At 35.1% G+C, this 12,246-nt stretch overlaps 2 protein-coding genes across 2 annotated transcripts; one reads left to right on the forward strand and one right to left on the reverse strand.

The window, feature by feature from the left end:
* Positions 1-2,005: 2,005 nt before the first annotated feature.
* LOC7497514 (uncharacterized) lies at positions 2,006-5,693 on the reverse strand. The gene is made up of 7 exons (XM_002304541.4): positions 5,379-5,693; positions 4,733-4,879; positions 4,505-4,603; positions 3,576-3,767; positions 3,266-3,385; positions 2,769-2,840; positions 2,006-2,409 (listed from the first exon to the last, which is right to left on the reverse strand). Exons 1-7 carry the CDS (start codon positions 5,661-5,663, stop codon positions 2,185-2,187), a joined length of 1,140 nt encoding a protein of 379 aa, XP_002304577.2. The 5' UTR covers positions 5,664-5,693; the 3' UTR covers positions 2,006-2,184.
* A 1,411-nt stretch (positions 5,694-7,104) lies between these two features.
* LOC7465339 (F-box protein CPR1-like) lies at positions 7,105-9,081 on the forward strand. The gene is made up of 3 exons (XM_052451669.1): positions 7,105-7,378; positions 7,510-8,438; positions 8,902-9,081. Exons 1-2 carry the CDS (start codon positions 7,105-7,107, stop codon positions 8,421-8,423), a joined length of 1,188 nt encoding a protein of 395 aa, XP_052307629.1. The 3' UTR covers positions 8,424-8,438; positions 8,902-9,081.
* Positions 9,082-12,246: the final 3,165 nt, after the last annotated feature.

Below are 12,246 nucleotides of genomic sequence, written 5' to 3' on the forward strand. Positions count from 1 at the left end.
GAATTACGGGAGGGGAGAGAGAAGATTAGACTAATTTTCATGTTATTTGCTTTTTTTATTGACTAATAGATTAATTTACCGTACTCAATTGAGTTATTTTTTTAAAATAAAAACAAACAAATATATATATATATATATAAAAGAATGATTGATATAAAAAAAAGAATGAGTTTATGACACATTAAAAATAATAAAGATATCTTTATTTAGAATTTCTATCTTGTAATTATATTTCTTGATTTTTTTAAAGAAGATCTCATTAATATGGTTACAGGAGAATTTCAATTTATGAAAACAGCAAATCATTATCAAACTAGGGCACCTGCAAATCCAAATGAAACTTGGACACTGCAAAGAAAAAGTATAAACAAGGCTTCTAGTGTCTTCTCCAAGATTATTGAATCCCTAGTGCAAGTAGAGAGAGGGAGAGAGTATTTGGTGTGAATTGTGATTATTATCAAGAAGTTTCATTGAGAGAGAGGTGAATTAAATAATGTCTTTTGTTCCTCGTATTGAATTAGAAATTCAAGAAAATGAGAGCATCTTGCCAGTTAACCAAACACCCCCATGGCCTTCAGCTTTCTTGATCAAATTCTGTGTTAATCATTCGATCAATGTGTTGTATCCGACAAGAAAACTCCAGCGTTTTGCAGGTGTAGAAACACGGATATGCAAACTCCTTGAACCAGTTAAAATAGGGCAAATATCTACCACGTTGTACTGCCCACAGCACCAGTTTCTCTCCCATGACAAGGCAGAACGCTTCTTTAATCAAGCTCTCGAAGTCTTTTGCGTGCCTGTGGATCAAGGGATTGAGGATATTACTAACAGATTCTCCTCCGAGATAGTGTTGATGGCTTTTGATGCTAGTTTTAATCGTCGGAGCATAGTGCCTGTTGTTGTTGAAATTAAAGTTGATCTGTGGCTACAATACAATCCAGGAATAGTCAAGCATTTTATAGCAGGCTACGTGGGTAGACTCATGGAGAGAGGAGCTAGAGTTGATTTTTCATCTGGGCAGCTAATGAAGGGAATCAAGCTGGAAAGCAGTTCAATGGAACAGTGCAGCATTTGTTTGGAAAGCTTGGGAGGTGAAGAACCGGCACTTGAGCAGCCATGTTCGCACATCTATCATCCAAGTTGCGCTCGCAGGTGGTTCAACGACAGCTCATCTTGTCCTTTGTGCCTCTTTGGCATTGATTGATACCAATTAAGCAACAAATTTTGTGGTGGAAGAGTAGCCTTTTAACAGGCGATTGTTTTTCCTCTTCATGTTAAAGTCTGTTCTCACGTTAGAGGTAGTTTTTGTATAACTTTGGTTGTTCATGTCGAGTATCCGTGGAACTTGTCCAAGACCTTGTAATTTTGAAAGATTGATAAATTTCATATAAAAAGCCAATGCTAAAGAATGAAAAAAAGAAAAAGAAAAAGAAGAACTTTAAAGAAAAACAAGTATGCTCGAGTGAATCTTGTAAACTAGTTAAATTTTTAAACAATCATCCAATGCAAGAGTTTATTTCACGTAATGGTGCAGAAAAGTTGTTTCATTACATGATCTACTCCTTCGAAAGTAATTTCTCCAATCTTCTAATGCAAGAGTTTATTTCTCGAGATGGTGCAGAAAAGTTGTTTATTTACTTACGTGCTCGGCTCGTTTGAAGTTGAAATATCCAAGTACCAAGCGACATCTATTTTGTGGTGGAAGATTACTTAACATGGAAAAGATTTTCTTAGGTAGCCTTGTTTAACTAAAGATTGCTTTATGTTATGTTTGGAGTAGCTGTGGCATTTAATTAAAATACTTCAGCTAAAACAATTCAACAGAAGAAATCCTCAAACCTTCATGTTCAAATTCGCACCTGGAGGAATTGTATTATGATTCAGGAAAAAGAAACCCCCGTTGACCATGTGGCTTCCTTGTTGCAATATTTTGGACGGTGGAACATTCACACACAGACAGCAGCAAATTGTGTGCTATTGGAAACAAATAGAGAAGAGTTGAGAATAGAGTAGCAAAACTTGTGAAATAAATAGTGCTAATAAAATAACATGGGTTCCGATATTGGTGAAAGCCAACAAAAATCAGAGACAAGATTTCAAATATGAAGACAATTAATGAGTTTATATCTTTGCTAGAATTATGTGATGTCTCTAATTTTTTTTATAAAACCACTCTTCTGTGTTTTAAAGTTTCAATGCAGCTCCTGCCATGGCCAGAGCCCCCTCAAAGCTTTGATTCCCACCAATGAACCCACTCATGTGGACAAAAACACCACCAGGGATTTGAGACTCCCTCGAGAGGTCATCATCCCTCAGACCTCGCCACTGAGCTGGGAGAGCCTTCCGGCTCTCAAAACTGTCAGGTGATTTCGCAACTGCCTGCACTCGCCACTGTTTGCTCCTGTCATCCTGCAAAATATTAAATTATCGCAAGTATTCTTAAATTTCACAGGCATAAACTTAACAGCTAGACCTGGACGACCTCTATTTTTTCCTTTATTTTGACTTTGTTATGTGTGTCAGGGTTGGGGATTGGCGATTTCTATAGTAGCTTCTCACCCTAAGGTCAAGGAACCAAACACATCTGAGAGTTTCATTAACCTCAATCTACACATGCTAAAACACCATCAAGAGAAAACCACCCTTGAAATTTCCTTCGCGTGTCATATATTCTAATGATAGGGACTGCAAAGAATGTTTCTTCATTTTAAACAGAAGATAATAATCTGAAAATGAAACCAACAAAGCTATGCATAAGCATAACGTACCTGATAGAGAACATATTTAACCAAAGGATCAATCTTCAGTTCACCCTCGAGCTCAAACAAGTGAAGTTTCCACTGTAAGATACAAAATGCAATCAGAATTCTCTGGAAATTAGAGTTTATAGCTGCATCTTTTTTTCATCCATGGTGTAGAAGATATGGCCAGACAAAAATAAGTTCCTAATGCAAGATGATAGTACCATCACATGAGAGAATTGTGCCAACTTAAGGACTACATATAGCAGCCAATTATTTCTATTGCATAAATGCAAACTGCTTTTCTCTTCTTCTTCTTTCATTTTTCGAGGTTTGAGGGTTGAATATGCAGGTTTCAAGCAATTATCAAAGCACTACCAATCCCATCATGATACACGAAGGCAATAGTGAAACCAGTATCATTTGTAACATATACACAGCAGTGAAGCACATAAAGACAAAAGGTATCACTAGAATAACAGAAGTCAACATAAGTGCAAGAGCATGTGCACATATTAACTTACAGGGCAAAATGTTTTCAAGACCATAATTTCACCACTAGGATCAACATCAAATCTAGTTGCGAGACATTCCATTACAATTGATCGAGCTGGTAACCAAGATTTTGCATGAAAGCGAACATTCTGTAAATAAGATATGGTCAGTGACTATAAGGTTATGAATACCAGGAAATGCATGTCAGAACCCTTTATTCTCACAACATGGACAGCTAATGGAGGAAAAAGGAAATGAATGATAGCAAAAAAAAAAAAAAAAAAGGCTATTGAAGAGTTTGTTGAAAAACCTAACTCTTGAAACAAAGTAAAAACTCACATCTAAAAACTCACTGCCAGCGAGAGCCATTGCTCGTTCAAATGCCTCATTCTCCTTCTTAGATGATTGATCAGGATCTGTCCAATCCAAGTTGAATTTCCCAACTCTTGAAGACAAATGTGTGTTATTCACATATTTTGGAGGCTGGTCTGTATCATATTGATTGATTCCATTGTCAATGGCATCGATTGCCTGCAGCAAATAAAACAAGGATTTCTTGAATGATACAAAAAAAAAGAAAAAAAGTTAACCACTGCCAAACAAGATGAGCAACAGAAACAAGCATCCAGATTGAATCGAAACTTTCAGGTTATGAAGACATCAGGAAACATGACAGGTTGGTCCCGTGGTAATTCAATGCAATTGAATGAAACCAGGAATGGTGTCGAAAACCAATAAAGCTCTGGTAATCACACTATTTAAAAGATTACAGTCATAACAAATAACAATCATAAAACTGTGGACAAAGGAAATGAGGACTGTTGAGTTCACACAATATCAATGTTAGAATGGGACCAGCCCAACCCAACTTTCCACATAGCACCACCCATACATTGCATGGAGTGTTTCAATTGATACTGAAGCTTCATGCAGAATTCTTTTATCCAGAAGACATGATTATACTTCCTAAGTTCATGAGTGGTTCATCTTATAATTGTTTGCAAACCTAAACATCCACACATAGATGTTCATGCCCAAAGTTATCTAAAATACCATTGAAAAATGCAGCATCATCTTTTGAAAACTTTGACGTGATCAAAATAAGAAGTATAGTATAGGACACTGATATAACCCATGGTTTTTTGGCAAAGAGCATGAGTAGAATCTTTGGTGCACAAAGCAAGATCTCAAGAACAGTTCTGAACACCATCCATTATATTAATAAGGATTGTAACCTAAATTTCTCAAACATATGAAGAAGTTAGCACCTCCATAAAGCTCTTGTAAACAGCCAAGAACAAGCGGTGCACATCTGGATGACCTTCATCCACTTGAAGCTCCTTGGCTATAATCTCCTTTCCAAAGTGCTAAAGAAAGAAAGTAAAAATCAGATTGATAATCAAGAAAATAGTTAAACTGCCATAGTTTAATTGTACACAGAACTTCTATTAAATTCCACACTACATGCATTCATTTGCAATTAAACAAATGAATACCTTATACACAAGTCCAGCACTGCTAAGCTTGGTAGAGAACCCATGTCCAAAAACCTCCCCAAAACCCTTTTGATGGTGATCATACCGATCACGACTTGGATCATACACGCCTCCAACATCAAGCACGGCATCAAGACCCTCCAACACCTGAAACAACCCCAAATCAATTCACACGCGGCCTACATAAATACACAACCAAACTACAAGCTCAAGCTCTGTTATTAGCTGACAATAAATCTACATGCAAAGAGTAACTAGAAAACTTTAAATCCCACAACCCCCATATGCAAACTCCCATTCTCATAAAACAATGCTCACCTTCCAGCACATCATTCTGCATTTTTTTAGCACGACTAGCAAATTGAAATGAGAAAAAAATATAAGTAAATTCCAAAATCCTCCAAAACACTAACAAAACCACGCCTTTAAATTCTCATATTTACCAACTTTACACCGCCCAACGTTTCAATTACTTCAGTATCTATTATTTCTAGGCAACAAAACAGAAATTGGGTTTGCAGTACTGACAAATCCAAGCCGTCAAATTTTTAAACCTTCCCTACTCTAAACCCCCAAATTTTGAGTCTTTACAGGGAGTAGAGCATCAAACCATCGGAAAAAATATATGGGTTTGCTTTATTATTACCTGCGGATCGCGGCTTCGTACAATTTCAGCATTGGAATACTTGCTAGTGAGGCGAATCATGAAGCAGCCAAGAGCCTCGTCACAGTGAAAGCTGCCATTGTGTGTGCCCACGTGCTTTAGGGGCACGTTAACAGGAGATCCAGTGGAGTAAGTAGGAGAAGAAACTGAAGGACGCGTGGCTACCATGAGAGGGAGTTTAATGAGAGAAGGAATTAGGGTTCTAGAGTGGTTGGAGTTGGAGAATAGCTTCCAGTTGAGATTAAACCCTCTTGTAAGTGCCAACATGTCCCTCTCAAGATTTTCTAAGGTCAAGTGCTCAATAGTCAATACCCTTTTGTTATAAGAGGTAAAATCACGAAATGCACCTCTACTTTCATTTTTTTTGTCACATTGACCCTTCCATTGTGAGCATTCTCACTTTTTACTCCAAGCCAGTCATACTGTTTCTCCAAGCCAGTCACCATTACTACAAACTCGGGCTTTTCTACAACTATATATTGTTGCTTACAGTGATAAACCTACAATATTGATTAAACTGACATGCATGGAAGATTTGTATGAGAAGGGCGGCGCCATGTTTAGGGCATGAAGGGATAGATGGAAGGGCTTGGGTAACATAATCACATGGTGGAAGGACCAGTCTTCCTAGGCTAGTAAGAATAGAGCGCCTTCAGTTCCACTCGGGCCTGCCTTTTTTTTATTTATTATTATTTAGTTTAATGTGGGTGTTCGGGTCATTGTGTACCTCGATTAATCCCACGGGTCCTGAAGTTAATGACCATGTAATCCTCTAGTGGCCATCATATAAACAACCACAGGGCTCGAACCTGAGACCATAAAAAAACAAATCTCTTGATCTTAAACTCTTATCACTAACACAACCCGGATGTTTCGGTCTTGCTTTTTTGAACCTTCAAGTGCATGCATGCTACCTGCACATAACAAGCAAGAGCAGGAGGGAATGACAAAGACCGACATTAACGTCACTTTGCTTCCCAGCGAAGATATTGAAAGGATTTTGTAGAGCTTAATTACACTATCGTTCTCCCAGGGAAAGGAAAAACCATTTTTTCCCAGTACTTGCCGCCACTTTACCCGATAAGCAAGAAGCATGGCATCGTTCCTGTCCTCTGTCTCTTTAGCCGCGAACAAGTCTTCGTTCACAAGCAATTCTCCGATCCGCTGTTGTTAACTTTTGAAGGAGGAAGTGACAGAGAGTGTATTGAAGAAAAAAAAAAAGCCTTGCTCTCTGTTTCTTTCTTCTTCTTCTTTTCAAAGGATAGCGTCAAGCTCATCCTAAAAGGGAGTTTTTTAGTTCCAAATTCCAAATTTCCAATTGTTGGTTTACAAGTATAATTTTATTAGAGTTTTGATCATATAGTCGAAATAAAACGCTAGAATCTCGCTGTATTGATATAGTCGAAATAAAATACAAATAAAAGACTGGAATCTCGCTGTATATCTCCTTACAAAATCAATGTATTGGATTAATTTACATGGTTATCGAAACTGAACGGAACTTAAATTCCTTATTATATTTGGATTTCTTTTTCTATTTAGATTAGAATTTTTAATTTAATTAAGATTTTACTAATTAGAATATTTTTCTTATATTTAAACAAGCTTACCCTAAATTTTCATCCTTAAAACCTTCTCTCTCTTTCTATCTCACAATTTTGTAACCCTTTTCTCTGAGCAGCAACTGCCTTCCAAGATAGACATCAAGATGACAGGAGTGGCGAAGGATTCTATTACGAAAGATATGGTGATGCAGATTCTCTTAAAATTACCCGTCAAATCTATGTTGAGATTCAGGTGTGCATCAAAATCATGGAACTCCCTCGTTACTAGCCCTGGCTTCATGAAGAACCATCTGGACAAAGCCAAACAACTGCTTCTCCTTCGAACCGAAAATCCTGTAGTATCTTACTCTTTGCATCTTGATAATGATCGTGTAGATATGCGCTCACGTTTGGAGTTTCCTATTCCGAATGAAGCTGGTCTTTTTTTGATTTACGTGAGTGTCCGGGCCAGCTTGCGCGCACCACGACTAATCCCACGGCCCACTGAACACCCTGCAAACTCAGTGGGCATGTAAGACACCGCGGGGATGACAGGCGTGCACATGAAGACTCGAACCCAGGAGTAGCAGGAGGAGACAAGCCCCTCCTACCGCCAGGCCAAGACCCTCATTGCGAAGCTGGTCTTTTTGATTTTATTGGTTGTTGTAATGGCGTTGCATGTCTTTCGAGTCAATATCTCCAAATCGATAGCAGCAGAAGACTTGTCTTGTGGAACCCATCAATTAGAAAAACTTTGGATCTTCCAGCTCCGAGTTCATGGGCTGCTATTGACAAGACTTTATTGGGCCTTGGCTATGATCCACAAAGTGACGACTATAAGGTTGCCAGGGTTGTGAGGCTAAAAAGCCCAGAATATGAGGACGAGCGTCCATTTGCTTTTCAATTTTACTCGCTCAATTCAGGATCTTGGAATGAAAACGCTGATGTCAGCAGTAGTCTTGCGAATGAAGATACTTTGCGCAGCATCACCCTCCATGGCTTTGGCAATCCGGCCATTGTAAATGGGGTCATTCACTGGCTTCTACATCCTAGAGAAAATAACGGTATGCTGGCACTATCCTTTGATTTAAGCAATAATTCATTCGGAGAGTTAATGCTGCCTGAATGTTTCGATCCGACGGAACGGATAGCAGCGATGTCCATTTCAGTGTTCAAGAACTCTCTTTCTTTCAATGTCCTTAAGGATTATGGCGGAAATTATGTTTGTGAGGTATGGGTGATGAGCCAATATGGTACGAGGGAATCATGGGACAAACAATACCGGATTGAAATGCTCGATATAGCAAGGCCGGTGGTTTTTAGGAGTAATGGAGAGATATTAATGGCAGGATATGCAAATTCTCAGTTAGTTTCATGTGATCCTCAGACACAGGAAATTCATGATACGGGGCTGGAGGTGTTACTTGATGACTACGCTGATTATTTTGTTGAGAGTCTCGCTTTACTTGATAGATCAAACTAGACTCGGTAGCAAAAGGTACAGGTCATGTCTTAATCTCCTTAACTGCTCTTTGGGATTGATATGAATTGGGATGTTTTCTCTTTAAATTTTCTTCGTTCTTGAATTACTCGCGTGTTCATCTTGTATTCATCCTTGTGCATGTGACCGGTTACCATTCATGAACGTGGCCTTTTTTTAGTTTAACTTTGTTTTAATCTGCAATGCATTCATGATCTCTCCTGTCAATCGATCGGTAAGCATTTCAAACTTTTTACTAGTTCCCTCTCCCTGTTTTGTGCCGAGAGTGTTGATTATTTATGCTCTACTAGTCTGTTTTGTGATATTCGCTTCATTCACTAGATTTTGGTTAAAGACACTATATTCTGCAAAAAGATTGTTACAATTGGTGAAATTAATATACATCCAAGCATGCTCTCGAGACCATGTAATGGGAAAGGCCCTCTTGTGGATTGATCGGTTTTTTCTTGCTTCTATGCAGGCTGCTGGACCTGCAACAACTAGTGGAGCTTAGTAAAAGAACAAAAGAGGCACTTGAGAGGTTATATTTGAAAAGGAAAACAGTATTCTATAATAGACATCAGTTTTATATGTTAATGTTTCTTAACATTTACTTGTTCTTGGAGGTTTCTGGGCATGAACATATGAAACTATTCTATAATTTTGGCAAACTCTGAAGATTTATAGTTTGTTGTGAGGTGGCTTTACCTATACCTACAAAAGCTTCAAGATAATATTTTTTAAAAAAATAATATTAAAAATAAGATATATTATATAGATACCAACCACCCTATCAGACTCGTGATCTGACTAACTTTTTATAGTTTTTTGAAGAGAATGATTAACTAGCCATTTACTCTTAGGTTGCTAACAATTCAGCGCAATTCTTAAAATTCATAATAAATATTTAAACAATGGAAAAGGAATACGGTGTTGCTAGTGTAACATTGCCATTTGCCGAATTTAAATTTCCCATGTGGAATTGAAAAGTTCTGTGGTTTGATGCGTTTGTTTTGTAACTAGTTTTTAGTTTGCGGTGCAAAAACGAAATAAATATTTAATAACAAATTAAATTGTGTTTTGTATCGAGAGATTTTATAAAAAATTGAGTTTGAAATGCAGTTTTTACTTTTTTTTTAATTGAGTTTCGTAAGATTTTGTTTGTTTTTGCTTTACAAAACGCTTTTGAAAAAATTTAATTTTTTTTTATTTTTTTCTTTACTTTAAATTAATAATTTTTTTATTTTTTCAGATTATTTTGATGCGCTGATATCAAAAATAATTTTTTTAAAATAAAAAAAATATTTTGATGCATTTCTAAGTAAAAAACACTTTAAAAATCAGTCATAACCACATTTTCAAACATAATTATCAAATATTTTATACATGTTTTTTTTCTACATATAAACCTTAACTATAATTTTTACCAAACACATATCTAAATCCAACTAATCATACTTTTTAACCACTTAATTTTTTTAATCCACAGCCACATTTACCTAAAATATGGGCAGCTTCCTTGTAACCTGGAAACGCCGGACATTGTCAGCATATATTAAACGGTGTCCCCGAGAACCATTATTTTTTTGGCACTTACAGTTCCTGTTCTTCATTGGAAGTTCCAACAGACTCTTCTTTCACATCAGTTCTAAAATGGCAACTCGTTTTCTCTTTTTGCCTCGTTATATCTTGAAAGTTTGAGACTTCTTCCCTTCCCTTCTCTTGTTCAGGGGATTCTCCATTGAATCTGATCAAGAAAAGAGAAACAGATTCTTCATTCAATCTACAGACCATGTTTTTACTCTGAATAGTAAGTTCAGACACCAGAAAACTTGAGGAGGTCATTGCACATAATACCACCGGTCTTAATATCAAATTATTTACTGAAAATATGTCAAATGTAATTCTAAATCAAAGATAAAATAATTTTATAATTAAATATTCTAAAAGTATAATTGAGTTCATTTATAAGATTTAATACTTTATTTTAAGTATAAAAATTATAATAAATTATCAATTGAATTCAAATCATATGTATAATTTAATTTAATTTTACATTTATTTTGATTCTAAATAGACTCTTTCATGACTAAATATATATAAAAAAAATCATAACTTCAAATATCTTTGTGATTCTCTCAAATAAAAACTACCAAACAAAACTCAAATTTGCCAATACCTCACGTCTTAAATCAACAAGTTATGGTTAAAAATTTGTGTCGGGATCACATAGGAATTTGTTTCAGATATTGTTAAAATTTAATTGAACAATAAGCTTTACTTTTATTTTTACAAGGAGAGGATTATAATTATTTTTTGTATGGATGTATTAGAGTAACTATACAGGTGGTAGGTAATCCACCTGAAAAGTAATTTAATCTACTCTTCTTTTTTGTTTTACTGATAATAGTATAATTACATTAACTTTCATACACTCACACTAAAATTAGACATTTTTTATTTTTTTTCAATTTAAAATTTATGATTTTGATTTATGATTTTTTTTTCTAGATCCTTTTATAAAAGTTTTATTAGTTTTTAATTTCATTATTTAATCTAAATTTATGGTATGTTATTTTTTACAATTTGATCCTGATTTTTTTTATCTTTTTATTAAAGTTATTATTCTTTTCAATTTAATCCCTAAATCAAAAAAATTTTGTTTCTCTCTAATTTATTTTTTAATTTAATTTTAAATCTTATTATTTTAATTGTTATTATTTATTTTGAATCTTTTTCTATGATTTTTTTTTTCTGATTTTGTCCTTAAGCATTTCATTTTTTGGGGATTTTGTTTCGTAATTTTTTCATGCATGGTATTTTTGGTCTGATAACTTGGGTCACCGGTTGACATCTTTTCTTTTTGGCTATCGAATTATCCCAACCTCATGACCTGGGATACAGGTTTGGTGGGTTAACCCGGATTGACTCACCCCTTAATCCTCGTATTACAAGTCTATTATGCTAGCTTGGATTGACTTACACTGGGTTTTTTTGTTGTTTTCTTACCATATTTTGTTCTTTCATATTTAATTGATTGAAAATTAAATAATATCATTATTTTTCTCTTAGATAATGGTTTTTTACTTGAGTTATCGTGATTGTTTTGTTTTTTTTTTTTTTTTTTTTGCTATCATCACCTTTTTTTTCTATTTAATAAAAAATCAGTTTATTTGGTTGGTCAAGACTATAACATGAGTTATTAGACTTTTTTTTAAAAAAATATATATATATTTGTTGTACCTGAATGTAACACGAGCCCATGTCTAGTATCATCTATACAATCTAACTAATGCATTAAAAAGAATTTTATTTTTATGTTGCCATACTTGCAAATATTGGCTGAAAATCATCAAATTCACAAATTAAAAGAAACCAAAAGGGCTCCTACTTAGAGCATCTCCAATGGAGAAGCTAAATGGATAGCCAAAAATAAAAAACTAATATTTTAGCTTTTCTTTGCTTGTTTTTCATACTCCAAGGGAGGAGCCAAACAAGAAGCTAAAATGCCTTTTCTTTCCCACAAAAGCTATTCCTACATATCTCTCAAAAGAGCCAAAACTAACAAAGTGGGGCCAACAAAAAAATAAACCAATTAAATCTAGCCATGTGGAAAAAAAAATAACATTAAAATCATTAAAAAAAATAAAACACTTATTTATTCCACTCTAATAGAATTGGCTTTTCAAATGGCTTTTTTCCATTGGAACATGCATGGTAAAAATAGCTATATATATACTATTTAAAATACTATTTTATTAATTTGCCTCTTTAAAATAGCATCTCCCCTTGGAGATGCTCTTATCCTGTAGCATTGTTCATTATA

The sequence above is a fragment of the Populus trichocarpa genome, chromosome 3 (genome assembly GCF_000002775.5).
Source record: "Populus trichocarpa isolate Nisqually-1 chromosome 3, P.trichocarpa_v4.1, whole genome shotgun sequence".
Lineage (NCBI taxonomy): Eukaryota > Viridiplantae > Streptophyta > Magnoliopsida > Malpighiales > Salicaceae > Populus > Populus trichocarpa.